We start from the raw sequence: 13444 nt of genomic DNA on the forward strand, positions 1-13444 counted from the left end.
CGCACTGGGCTAAGATTTCCTGTGGGGATCCCGCCTCGGATTTAGTCTCTGCTGCTGAAGCGTCAGTCGTGTCCAACTCTGTGCGACCCCACAGACGGCAGCCCACCAGACTCCCTGTCCCTGGGATTCTCCAGGCAAGAACACTGGAGTGGGTTGCCATTGCCTTCTCCAGATTTAGTCTCTAGGCGCTCTAATTTTGCAGTCACCTCCACTTTCACCGCCTGCGGCAAAGGTAAGGCGCGGCCGGCGCTCCGCTTCCCGCCCTCGCCCGGCGCTGCCTCCTCCTGCTCGCTCGGCGGCCGCCCGCCCCCTGCCGGGGCGCGGCAGCGGCTCCGGCTCGCAGGCAGGAGGCATGGAGGGCAGCGTCGGCAAGGTGGGCGGCCTGGGGCGCACCCTCTGCGTGCTGACTGGGGCTTCCCGGGGCTTCGGACGGACGCTGGCCCAGCTCCTGGCCCCGCTGCTGTCGCCCGGCTCCGTGCTGGTCCTAAGCGCCCGCAACGACGAGGCCCTGCGGCAGCTGGAGGCCGAGCTGGGCGCCGAGCGGCCGGGCCTGCGCGTCGTGCGGGTGCCCGCCGACCTGGGCGCCGAGGCCGGCTTGCAGCGACTGCTCGGCGCTCTGTGCGACCTCCCCAGGCCCGAAGGCCTGCAGCGGCTGCTGCTCATCAACAATGCGGGTAAGGCGCCCGAGGGCCCGTGGGCGCTTGGAATACTGCTTAGCGTCCCGTTCTGTTCTCCCTCTCATCCGCCTCGCTTCTTGGAACTTTAAAGGTGACTCCTAGGAGTCAGAAAAGACGCCTGGAAGTCCTGCTTTCAGCGAGGTGGGGAGGAAGATCTAGTGCTGTCTGGGCGGCGCACTCTCCCCGCTTCTCCCCCCGTCCCCCTTCCTGTTTCAACGCCATTTGTTCCAGAAGGCCTGTGGAACTTTTCTGATCCTCTTGTTCAGCGCCCTCTGGCGGAGACCTGAGTTAGGGCATGGACTCTCCCCGCAGTTGTAAATTGCCCCGTTATCCAAATGGCCCCCAGAGTACCCCTGAACCCAGCCCCAGAGCAGAGCATGCCCCCTCTCAGTTTGAAGCTTCCGGTAAGGGGGTTCCCCAGGTATGTCAGTCTGCAGGGCTGGGAAGAAGGAGGCATCTTCAGAAGCCCTAGAGAGACTCCTTTAGGTGTGGTTGGGAAGCGGGTGTCTGAATGAATTTGAAAAGGGCTGGAAGAAGAGAAAACCCCGCCTTGCACTGGGTGATTCCTAAGGTCTGGTTTTTCAGGCACTCTTGGAGATGTATCCAAACGTTGGGTGGACCTGGCTGACCCAACTGAAGTGAACAACTACTGGACTCTGAACCTGACTTCCACGCTCTGCCTGACTTCCAGTATCCTGAAGGCCTTCCCGGACAGTCCTGGCCTCAGCAGGACTGTGGTTAACATCTCGTCCATCTGTGCCCTGCAGCCCTTCAAGGGCTGGGCACTGTACTGTGCTGGGAAGGCTGCCCGTAACATGATGTTCCAGGTCCTGGCAGCAGAAGAACCTAGTGTGAGGGTGCTGAGCTATGCCCCAGGTAGGTGAGACTTTACTGCCACCTGTTCTCAGAACTGGCTGGTTACCCTTTGGGGACTGGGCTGGGAGCCTTCTCTGTCTCCTCCAGGAAAGGCCCCATAGAATATATTGTCCTTGAATCACGACACATCACTCCTTAAGGGAAATACAGGCTCCAAGGAAGTTAGGGCTGGTAGAGGCAGGAAACTGTAGTTAGTGGATATGGACTGAGAGTGGGGAGCTGCCTGGACTTGAGGGTGGGGACAGGAAGTCTGAGATAGTAGAGTCTGAGAGATGATTAGGATGTTAGGATTTGAATTCCAGGCCTGTGCCTCATTTCTTCATGTGAAATGGGGAAGATGTTACCTGTTTCACAGGGCTGTTTGTAGGACTAAATGAGGTCAAACTTGTGGAAGTGATCCCAAACTGTGAAGGACTATCTGATTGTTCAGTTCATTTCAGTTCAGTTGCTCAGTCGTGTCCGACTCTTTGCGACCCCATGAATCACAGCACGCCAGGCCTCCCTGTCCATCACCAACTCCCGGAGTTCACTCAAACTCATGTCCATCGAGTCGGTGATGCCATCCAGCCATCTCATTCTCTGTCGTCCCCTTCTCCTCCCGCCCCCAATCCCTCCCAGCATCAGACTCTTTTCCAGTGAGTCAACTCGTCGCATGAGGTGGCCAAAGTATCGGAGTTTCAGCTTTAGCATCAGTCCTTCCAAAGAGCACCCAGGATTGATCTCCTTTAGAATGGACTGGTTGGATCTCCTTGCAATACAAGGGACTCTCAAGAGTCTTCTCCAGCACCACAGTTCAAAAGCATCAAGTCTTCGGCGCTCAGATTTCTTCACAGTCCAACTCTCACATCCATACATTACCACTGGAAAAACCATAGCCTTGACTAGATGGACCTCGGTTGGCAAAGTAATGTCTCTGCTTTTTAATATGCTATCTAGGTTGGTAATAACTTTCCTTCCAAGGAGTAAGCATCTTTTAATTTCATGGCTGCAATCAGCATCCGCAGTGATTTTGGAGCCCAAAAACATAAAGTCTGACACTGTTTCCACTGTTTTTCCATCTATTTCCCATGAAGTGATGGGACCAGAAGCCATGATCTTTGTTTTCTGAATGTTGAGCTTCAAGCCAACCTTTATCACTCTCCTCTTTTACTTTCATCAAGAGGCTTTTGAGTTCCTCTTCACTTTCTGCCATAAGGATCGTGTCATCTGCATATCTGAGGTTATTGATATTTCTCCCAGCAATCTTGATTCCAGCTTGTGCTTCTTCCAGCCCAGCGTTCCTCATGATGTACTCTGCATATAAGTTAAATAAGCAGGGTGACAATATACAACCTTGACGTACTCCTTTTCCTATTTGGAACCAGTCTGTTGTTCCATGTACAGTTCTGACTGTTGCATTTGTAATTGTTAAATAGGACTTATCATACTGTATTATCTTAATGCGTATATGCCTCTCTCTGCATAGGAAAGCCTTGCAAGCAGGGATTATGCACTATTCATCTTTCTGTCCCCAGCTTCTCGAAAAGCACTCCACTAAGCCAGTCTGCATATATTTCTGCTTCATTGACTATGCCAAAGCCTTTGACTGTGTGGATCACAATAAACTGTGGAAAATTCTGAAAGAGATGGGAATACCAGACCACCTGACCTGCCTCTTGAGAAACCTGTATGCAGGTCAGGAAGCAACAGTCAGAACTATACATGGAACAACAGACTTGTTCCAAATAGGAAAAGGAGTACGTCAAGGCTGTATATTGTCACCTTGCTTATTTAACTTATATGCAGAGTACATCATGAGGAACACTGGGCTGGAAGAAGCACAAGCTGGAATCAAGATTGCTGGGAGAAATATCAATAACCTTAGATATGCAGATGACACTACCCTTATGGCAGACAGTGAAGAGGAACTCAAAAGCCTCTTGATGAAAGTGAAAGAGGAGAGTGAAAAGGTTGGCTTGAAGCTCAACTCAGAAAACGAAGATTATGGCTTCTGGTCCCATCACTTCATGGGAAATAGATGGAAAAACAGTGGAAACAGTGTCAGACTTTATGTTTTTGGGCTCCAAAATCACTGCAGATGCTGATTGCAGCCATGAAATTAAAAGACGCTTACTCCTTGGAAGGAAAGTTATGACTAACCTTGATAGTATATTAAAAAGCAGAGACATTACTTTGCCAACAAAGGTCCATCTAGTCAAGGCTATGGTTTTTCTTGTGGTCATGTATGGATGTGAGAGTTGGACTGTGAAGAAAGCTGATCACCGAAGACTTGATGCTTTTGAACTGTGGTGCTGGAGAAGACTCTTGAGAGTCCCTTGTATTGCAAGGAGATCCAACCAGTCCATTCTAAAAGAGATCAGTCCTGGGTGTTCATTGGAAGGACTGATGCTAAAGCTGAAACTCCGATACTTTGGCCACCTCATGCGACGAGTTGACTCACTGGAAAAGACTCTGATGCTGGGAAAGGTTGGAGGCGGGAGGAGAATGGGCGACAGAGAATGAGATGGCTGGATGGCATCACCGACTCTGTGGACATGAGTTTGAGTGAACTGCGGGAGTTGGTGATGGACAGGGAGGCCTGGAGTGCTGTGATTCATGGGGTCTCAAGAGTCGGACACGACTGAGCGACTGAACTGAACAGAACTGAAGCCAGTCTGCAGTGAATGTTATCTGAATGAAGAGCAGACAGACATTGTTGAATGCTGATCATCCCATGCTGAACAGTGCTGGAACACTGGGGGATGCTGTGATAAATAAAATAGGGCCCCATTCTCATGAAATTTAAAGGAGGGGGGTGTCTTGTGACACTTGGCCTGGTTTCTCATCTCTCTACCGTGATGCTGCTATACCCCTTTCTTAAGAGTGAGGCTTCTATTCTAGGCTTGAGGTTGCTGGAATTAGAAGATGGTTTATGATGTCTGAGCAATTTAAGTGGCGATCCAGTAGTCTTTTCCCCTAGGGACCCTGGGGGCAAAGAGGTAGATTAACCTGATCAAAACCCAGATGCATGTAAAGTAATTGGCCTCCAATTAAAATAAATAAATTTATGTTAAAAAAAAAAACCCAGATGCAACATAGCCCAGATCAAACCTTGCTCCAAGGTCCTGATCGGTGCAATTTCTACTTGCTCATGCTCTCTAGTACCCAGTCCTCCCTCTTTTCCTCCCAGTTACATACAGTTATTCTTGCAGCTGACATTCAACATAGCACCCACTCTGAGCTCAGCCTCAGACTCAATCAACAGAGAGCAAATGGAAGCCATAGTCAGGAGCAGAACAAACTCCAGAATACCATGTGACTGGTTTACGTCTCAGGGAGCTGCCATGGACATTGTGAGAAAGTTGAACTTTTTTGTGGGGCTCTTAGAGCCTGAATGAAGACTGAGAGCAGTTGGGTTTCTGTTTGAGTCTCTGGAAGAACGTCCTAACAGGTGTCCAAAGGGGGAATGGGCTGTTTGGAAAGGTAGCAAATCCCTTCTTACTGGGGATGCACCGATATTTGATTGAAAGATATTTGAGGATGAGGAGGGTGGTTCTTCGAAGTCCAAGAGTCCTTGATTTTCTGCCCATGGGGTCCATTGACTCCAAATTCTGGGGTGCTGTGGTTCCCCAGGTGAGAAAGTACTCTGCATAGAAGTTAAATAAGCAGGGTGACAATATACAACCTTGACGTACTCCTTTTCCTATTTGGAACCAGTCTGTTGTTCCATGTCCAGTTCTGACTGTTGCATTTGTAATTGTTAAATAGGATTTCTCTGGTAGTTCAGTGGCTAAGACTCCGTGCTCCCAGTGCAGGGGGCCTGGGTTTGATCCTGGTTCAGGAACTAGGTACTGCGTACCACAGCTGAGAGTTCACATGCCGCAACTAAAGAGCATGCCTGTCACCACTAAAAGATCTAGCGTACTGCAGTGGAGACTGAAAATCCACATGCCACAACGAAGACCTGACACAGCCAAATAAAAACAGTGAATTTGTAAGCATTCAAGAAGGAAGCATTTGCTGGGGATGTGACCAGGGATGGCTTTATTAGAGGCAGCTAAACTGGACATTGATCTTGAGGGCTGCTTCCATATCAGCAGGTGGAAGGCACGCTACATAAGTGGATGTAAAGGTGGGAACACTCTCCAAACTCACTTTATGAGGCTTACATTATCCTCATACTAAAATCAGACAAGGACACTACAAGGAGGGAAAATTATAGGCCAAAATCCTTGACGAGCATAGATGCAGAAATCCTCAACAAAATTGTTAGTGAGCCAAATTGAAAAATTACTTTAAGAGGATTGTATACCATGATCAAGTGGGATTTATCCTAGAGATGCAAGGATGGTTTCAACATCTGGAAATAAATCAGTGTCATACACCACAATAACAAAAGATAAAATTTGTATGATCATCTTAATAGAGAAAACAATGTGAAAATCAGTTACATTTCTATACACTAATAATGAAGTATCAGGAAAAGAAATTAACAGTCCCATTTACAATTGCATCCAAAAGAATAAAATACCGAGGAACAAATTTAACGAAGGAGGTAAAAGACTTGCACACCAAAAACTATAAGACACTGATGAAAGAATCTCAAGAAGATATAAAATGGAAAGATGCCATGTTCATAGATTGGATAAATTAATATTGTTAAAATGTCAATACTGTCCAACCCAATCTACAGATTTGACGCGATCTCTATCAAATTTCCAGTGGCATTTTTCACAGAAATAGAACAAACAATTCTAAAATATATATGGAACCACAGAAAACCTCTCAATAGCCAAAGCAGTCTTGAGAAAGAAGAACAAAGATCCCCAGCATCATGCTCCTTGATTTCAAACTATATTACAAAGCCACAGTAATCCAACTAGTATGGTATTGGCATAAAAAATAGACACAATTCACCAGTGAAGCCATCTAGTCCTGATGTCTTGGAGAAGATAATTTGGGGTTGAAATAATAGCTTCATAAACTTAGATGTGCAAATCTCAGAGATTTGGGAAGTTGTCAGCTATCATTTCTTTCTTTTTATTAGTTAGTTTTAATTGAAGGATAATTACATTACAGAATTTTGTTGTTTTCTACCAGATATCAACATGAATCAGCCATAGGTATACACATCCCCTCCGTCTTGAACCCTCCTCCCGTCTCCCTCCCCGTCCCACCCCTCTAGGTTGATGCAGAGCCCCTATTTGAGTTCCCTGAGCCGTACAGCAAATTCCCATCCGCTCTATTCTCCATATGGTGATGTAAGGTTCCCTGTTACTCTCCATATCTCACCCTGTCCTTCCTCCCCTGCCATGTCCAAAAGTCTGTTCTCTCTGTTTCTCTGCTGCTGCCCTGCAGATAAATTCATTGGTACCATCTTTCTAGGCTCCATATATATGCATTAACATATGATATTTATGTTTCTCTTTCTGACTTACTTCACCCTGTATAGTAGGCTCTAGGTTTATCCACCTCATTAGAACTGACCCAAATGTGTTCCTTTTTATAGCTGAGTATTAGTCTATTGCATATATGTACCATAGCTTCTTTATCCATTCATCTGTTGATGGACATCTAGGTTGCTTCCATGTTCTAGCTGTTGTAAATAGTGCTGCAGCAAACATTGGGGTACACGTGTCTTTTTCAATTTTGGTTTCCTCAGGGTGTATGCCTAACAGTGGGATTCCTGGATCATATGGTGGTTTTATTCCTAGTTTTTTAAGGACTCTCCATACCGTCTTCCATAGTGACTGTATCAATTTACATTCCCACCAACAGTGCAAGAGGAATCTAACCCTTTTCTCCACACCCTCTCCAACATGTATTGTTTGTAGACTTTTCTGTAAATTTATTTATTTTTTAATTGAAGGATAATTGCTGCACAGAATTTTGCTGTTTTCTGTCAAACCTCAACATGAATCAGCCATAGGTATAGGTATGTCCTCTCCCTTTTGAACCTCCCTCCCATCTCCCTCCCCATCCCACCTCTCTGGGTTGATACAGAGCTCCTGTTTGAGTTTCTTGAGCTGTACAGCAAATTCCCATTGGCTGTCTGTTTTGCATATGGTAATGAAGTTTCCATGTTACTCTCCATACAGCGCACCGTCTCCTCCCCTCTCCCCATGTCCATAAGTCTATTTTCTATGTCTGTTTCTCCATTGCTGCCCTGAAAATAAATTCTTCAGGACCAATTTTCTAGATTCCATATATACGCGTTAGTATATGATATTTATCTTTCTCTTTCTGACTTACTTCACTGTATGATAGGCTCTAGGTTCATCCACCTCATTAGAACTGACTCAAAGGCGCTCCTTTTATGGCTTAGTAATACTGCATTGTATATATGTACCACAACTTCTTTATCCATTCATCTGTCGATGGACATCTAGGTTGCTTCGATGTTTTAGCTGTTGTAAATAGTGCTGCAGTGAACAATGGAATGCGTGTGTCTTTTTCAATTTTGGTTTCCTCAGGGTAGGAAACCAACCTAGGAGTGGGATTGCTGGGTCATATGGTGGTTTTGTTCCTAGTTTTTTAAGGAATCTCCACACCGTCTTCCATAGTGGCTGTATCAATTTACATTCCCACCAACAGTGCAGAGCGTTCCCTTTTCTCCACAGCCTCTCCAGCATTTATTGTTTGTAGACTTTTTGGTAATGCACAGGGAGCCACCTAGGGCCATGGGAGTTGACCTGGTGCTGGACTGGCCTGGCTCGGGAGCCCTTGAGAAGTTGGTTGCTCTCTTCATTCTCCTCCCACAGGGAAGGTGTCTCTCTCCGCTCTGGGACTTTGAGGAGGAGTGATGGGGTAGTGTGAATCTGTAGATTTGGTAGTCTAAGGGGACCGTGTTCAGTGGACACTGGATGAGTCTGGAGCTTGACAGTGACAGTGTGGAGCCTTTGGTGACATTGACCACATGTCAGCCAAGGTGAGGTGTTGCCTCTGGCCAGACCTGACTCCACCCAACTCCACACACAGATCAGGGCCCCTGCCTCAGCCATGTCCCTTCATCTTCTGCTCTTCATCCCCTAGGTCCCCTGGACACTGACATGCAGCAGTTAGCCCGGGAGACCTCTGTGGACCCAGACTTGCGAAAAAGTCTGCAGGAGCTGAAGAGAAAGGGGGAACTTGTGGATTGCAAGATATCAGCCCAGAAACTTCTGAGCTTGCTGCAAAACGACAAGTTCAAGTCTGGAGCCCATGTTGACTTCTACGATGAATAAGACCGTCCCTTGGTTTAAGGGGCTTTCTTCGCCCTCTTACAGGCACACCCAGGGGCCCTGTGCCTCCCTACATCCTGCCACAGTGGTGCTGCCAACCCTACCTTACACAGATAAGCACTCATGCTTACTGCCCTGCCCTCAGATCCAACCAACTGTGAAGGCCCTGGGTGGCTGGAGTGCCCAGTTTTCAGATATCTGAATTGACAACGCTGAGTTAGGAGTGGACTTGGGAGAGACAAGTTATGGCTGTTTGTGTTCTTTCTCCCTAGATATAGAAGTTTAGGGATGGGAAAACTAGGACAGGAAGCTAAAGGAGGATGGGTCTCCAGCCTATGACCAGTCCATGGGGAAGGGGGGATGAGCTAGTGTCAAACAGGAGGACCCACGTAGATTGACAGATGCCCTGGAGGGATTCGAGGACAGCGCAAGGCCCGGCCCACAGGATGAACTTTGCCCAGGGTAGCAAGACCTTCACTGAACTCTGTGTCCTCATTCTGATGCTTCCTCCCTCCGGAATCTACCGTCTATCCACCAGATGGGGGAAAGGAGCCTCAGAGTTTCTGTACATGTTAAAGGCAGATACAAATAAAATTGGATTGTCCTTTATTAATACCTGCTTTCTCTTCTGATACAGGTCCTATGACTAACTCCCTGGTTTCCTCGACCCAAGGGGTGTTCCTGAGGCAGTTAATCCAAACTTGGGGTGTTGCCCTCATGTCCTGGGGCGTCCTGGGGCTGTCTGCCTCTTCTCACAGAGCTCCTCTCAGTAGCAAACCCAGGTTCAAACAAAGTTGTCCTCGGTGGCTTGCCCAGACACCTGTGCCTCCTTTATGCCTTTGCCTATTCTCACCCCAGTCTTACACCCCCTCCTCACCCTTGGCCTATTCAAAGAGTATCTAGCCTTTAAGGCCTGACTTACAGCTCCCCCGCCCTTGGGAAAAGGGAGTTTCCCTGGCTCTCTTCGATTTCCAACTCTGCCCTTTACCCACATGGCAATGCTCTGGATGGATCCCAGATTTCAGGGGACCTGTCGTGGGCCCTCCTGGTAACATTCATCTGCCCCACAGACCTGATCCTCAGAGGGTTGGACATAGGACCAACATGGCTTAGTGGGAGGTAGACAAGATTCTAAGAGGGAAAAGCCCTGAGAAACCAAGGGCGCGCTCCGGCTGCAGATCAGGAGGTGTGGGCAGGCTGGGAGCTCCGCAGTGGTGATGGTCTGCAGCCAGCCAGCCCTCTGTCCCTGTCCCTTATTCGGTCAGGGAGACCATGGTTCCTGCCGGCCGTCTCGGGACTCAGCCCAGCCTCTGATTGGCGGACAGATCTCTTTGTTCCTCCTAGTGCGCAGCAGAGGGCGCACTGAAGCCACGCCTCCTGGGGAACCGGAGGCAGCCCCGGTCCCTGCGGAGGCAGGCCCTGAGCTAGAGCTGACAGTGTCCTGCTGGGTTCCCTGGGAGGGAGGGAACAACTCACGCTCGCTCTTCACCCAGCAGAGCCTTTGCCCTCAGTGCAGTCAAAGGCACGGTGCTCAGACCCCTGCTCTGCCACCCAGGGCAGGTTACTCCTCTTGTTTCAGTTTCCCTATCTGAAAAAAGGGATTATAATGGTGCCTCCCTCAAAGGGGCACCATGAGTATTAAATGACCTAATGTTTGTAAATGTTCAGCACAGTGCGGGCACTGCACTAAGTGCCCGCAGAGGCTGATATTATGTATTGCCTTTTAATATCAAGATGGGGTGTCCCTGATGGGTCCCCAGTAAAGGAGCCACCTGGGTTCAATCCCTGGGTCAGGAAGATCCCCTGGAGAAGGAAATGGCAACCCATTCCAGTATTCTTGCCTGGAGAATCCCATGGACAGAGGAGCCTGGCGGGCTACAGTTCATGGGGTCACAAAGAGTCAGACATGACAGAGCATCCGTAGCCTCATCCATGTGGCTCAGATGCCCATTCCCTTGCTGACCTGTGGCAAGAGCCCTCACTGCATCCTCTGTAGTCCTGGGCTCTCGGGCTGGGATTCTGTCTGGACAGCTTGTCCTGGATTCACCAGACCCTCAGGAAAAGGCTTGAGTCTTGGAGTCGAACCCTCAGTCTCACTTCCCTCTGTGATAGAGATGCTGTGGGCCTTGGGCAGGGGCTTGTCTCTGGGCTTCAGTTTCCTTAGAATAGATGAGCTCTAAGATTCTTCCTTTTCTTCAGTTCGGTTCAGTTCAGTCGCTCAGTCGTGTCCGACTCTTTGCGACCCCATGAATCACAGCATGCCAGGCCTCCCTGTCCATCACCAACTCCCGGAGTTCACTCAAACTCATGTCCATTGAGTCGGTGATGCCATCCAGCCATCTCATTCTCTGTCGTCCCCTTCTCCTCCTGCCCCCAATCCCTCCCAGCATCAGAGTCTTTTCCAGTGAGTCAACTCATAGCATGAGGTAGCCAAAGTATTGGAGCTTCAGCTTTAACATCAGTCCTTCCAATGAACACCCAGGATTGATCTCCTTTAGAATGGACTGGTTGGATCTCCTTGCAGCCCAAGGGACTCTCAAGAGTCTTCTCCAGCACCACAGTTCAAAAGCATCAATTCTTCGGTGATCAGCTTTCTTCACAGTCCAACTCTCACATCCATACATGACCACTGGAAAAACCATAGCCTTGACTAGACGGACCTTTGTTAGCAAAGTAATGTCTCTGCTTCTGCTGCTGCTGTTTCAGGTGCTTCAAATGTGGTCAGGCTGCATCTGCTGTCCTCAGATTGGCCTCTGTGGGTGGGGCTGGGCCAGCCTGGGCTACTTCTGTCTGGTGAGTGTGGGACAGATCTCCTCGCCTGGCCTCTTGCTCCCAAGGAATGTAAGGGCAGTCGGCACCAGCAAAATGTATGATGTCCGGTGGGGCTGTCTCCCTCCCTAGGAAGCTAGTTTACCAAGACTTAGGGAGAAGTACCACATGTCCCCACAAGGTGGCAACGCACTCCCACTCCTGACATGTCCTCTCTCAGCTCGGAGTTGGGGGATTTAAGAGCCTTGGAAACGACCCTAGACCTTTCTCTCTGCCTGTACTTTTCTGGACTCTCAGGAGCCCCCGGGGAGCTGGGGAGGCAGAAAGAGCCGGGATCACTCTCCCCGGAGGGTCCTCCTGGCCTCTGTAGTGATCCCTATGCTCTGACCATAGGGATTTCCCAGGCCTTGCTTCTTGGACTGGACTCAGCCTCCCCAGGTCCTGCACCCCTGGGGCAGGGAGGCCTTTCTGCCACCTCAGGGGCAGCCATGTGTGTTCTCAGAGTGCACGGCCTGCCCTTGGCTACCACACACATGAGCGCACTCGAACACACACACAATACATGCCTGCACGTGCCCAGAGCTCAGCTGCTGGCCGTGCGGGCCTCAGATTAGCCTAAAGACAAACAAGGTTTCTTTGTCTGTGGCGTGAATGAGCTGGTAGTTTTTCAGTTTTGTGTTTAATACCCCTGAGCCGGAGGCCAGCTGCTGGCCTGTGGGAGCGGGGGAGGGGGGTAGTCCAGGCGCACCCCCAGGGAGCCCCAGCACCCACCTCTGTTCATGATCATGACCAGCAGGGGTTGGGTTGGTCAGAAGCTCCCTCCCCACCCCCAATTCCTCTCCTTCATCCCCTGAATAAAATACAGGCTGGTGCCTGAGTCCACTGTTTGGCCAAGGCTGGATGTGAGCAGCTGTTCCTACCTGGCCTCTCAGGACCAGTCCTGGGGCAGGGTGCCACCAGCTCCCCCGGGGTCTCACCTCAGAGTTGGGCTCGGGGTTGCTGCCTTCCAGCCTCCTCTCGCCCAGCCTCTCCCCACAGAACACGGCCTCCTGTGCAGACGTGTGTGCAGTAATTCCCGCTCCCAGTGCCCAGCCTTGCGCCCTCACCACAGGACCTCAGCGGGGTCCTGTGCAGCGACAGGGATGGGGGTGAAAGCACTGCCAATCAGCGGGGTGGGGCCCCCACAGCTTCACACAGGGGTGGGCCTGAAGACACCAGGCAGCTTGCGGGGAGGTTAGCTGAGGATTCACTGTGAGCCTCTGGGGTCACTGAAGGGAGGCTTAGAGGGTAGCTGCATGGAGGAGAGAGTGAGCTGTCGCTGCTTCTCTGCCCCAGCCCCAGGGTCTTCTGCTGCAGTGCTGGGAGGCAGGGCTAAATGCAGGACATTCCCTCAGACTTGAAGTGAAGCCCACCTCCCCACTCCCACCCTAAATTATCCCACTCCAGCAAGACTCCCCTCCCCTCCCCTCTGTCTCCCATTTCCCCCAACCCCACAGCTCTAACTGCCCTTAGTGTGAGCTGAGAGGGTCCTGACCTTTGACTTTCAGGAAGCGGTTGGGAAAAGGAAGGAAGGGAAAAGGAAGCCTCCTTTTTCCTTTGAGGGATCCACCTCTCAGGCCTACCCCCAGCTGACTCCAGGGGCTCAGACGATTCCTCAGCTGACCGGCCTGCAAGCTGTCTAGTGGTCTCAGCCCACAGGCCCGTGTCCCCTGTTCCCAACCCCAGGGCAAGGGATAGAGGGGCCTGGGTCCCACTTTTGAGACCTGGTGCCTCCTTTTGGGGCCGCGGGAATCTGTCTGGTCCGTACGCTGGTTCAGGTCTTGGTCCAGCTGCTGCGGAGTCCTTTCCTGTCAGGTCCTGCCCTTCCAAGGCCCAGTTTGACCCCAGGGATCCAAGGCTCAAGGGGCTGTGTGTATCCCACAG

At 50.1% G+C, this 13444-nt stretch overlaps 1 protein-coding gene across 1 annotated transcript; it reads left to right on the forward strand.

The window, feature by feature from the left end:
• Positions 1–292: 292 nt before the first annotated feature.
• Positions 293–9367, forward strand: SPR (sepiapterin reductase). Its single transcript, XM_055400695.2, has 3 exons — positions 293–674; positions 1263–1553; positions 8565–9367. The coding sequence occupies exons 1-3, from the start codon at positions 353–355 to the stop codon at positions 8753–8755; spliced, it is 804 nt and encodes a 267-aa protein (XP_055256670.1). The 5' UTR covers positions 293–352; the 3' UTR covers positions 8756–9367.
• Positions 9368–13444: the final 4077 nt, after the last annotated feature.

This window comes from Moschus berezovskii, chromosome 11, assembly GCF_049115385.1.
Source record: "Moschus berezovskii isolate FMDL1 chromosome 11, NW_MosBer_1.0, whole genome shotgun sequence".
NCBI classification, from domain to species: Eukaryota; Metazoa; Chordata; class Mammalia; order Artiodactyla; family Moschidae; genus Moschus; species Moschus berezovskii.

What these genes read in the sequence shown, in the direction of transcription:
- SPR (XM_055400695.2), top strand. Translation starts at nt 353, where the DNA reads ATGGAGGGCAGCGTCGGCAAGGTGGGCGGCCTGGGGCGCACCCTCTGC. An exon ending in GCTGCTCATCAACAATGCGG is followed by an intron (nt 675 to 1,262) that starts GTAAGGCGCCCG and finishes CTGGTTTTTCAG; the next exon opens with GCACTCTTGGAGATGTATCC. An exon ending in GGTGCTGAGCTATGCCCCAG is followed by an intron (nt 1,554 to 8,564) that starts GTAGGTGAGACT and finishes TTCATCCCCTAG; the next exon opens with GTCCCCTGGACACTGACATG.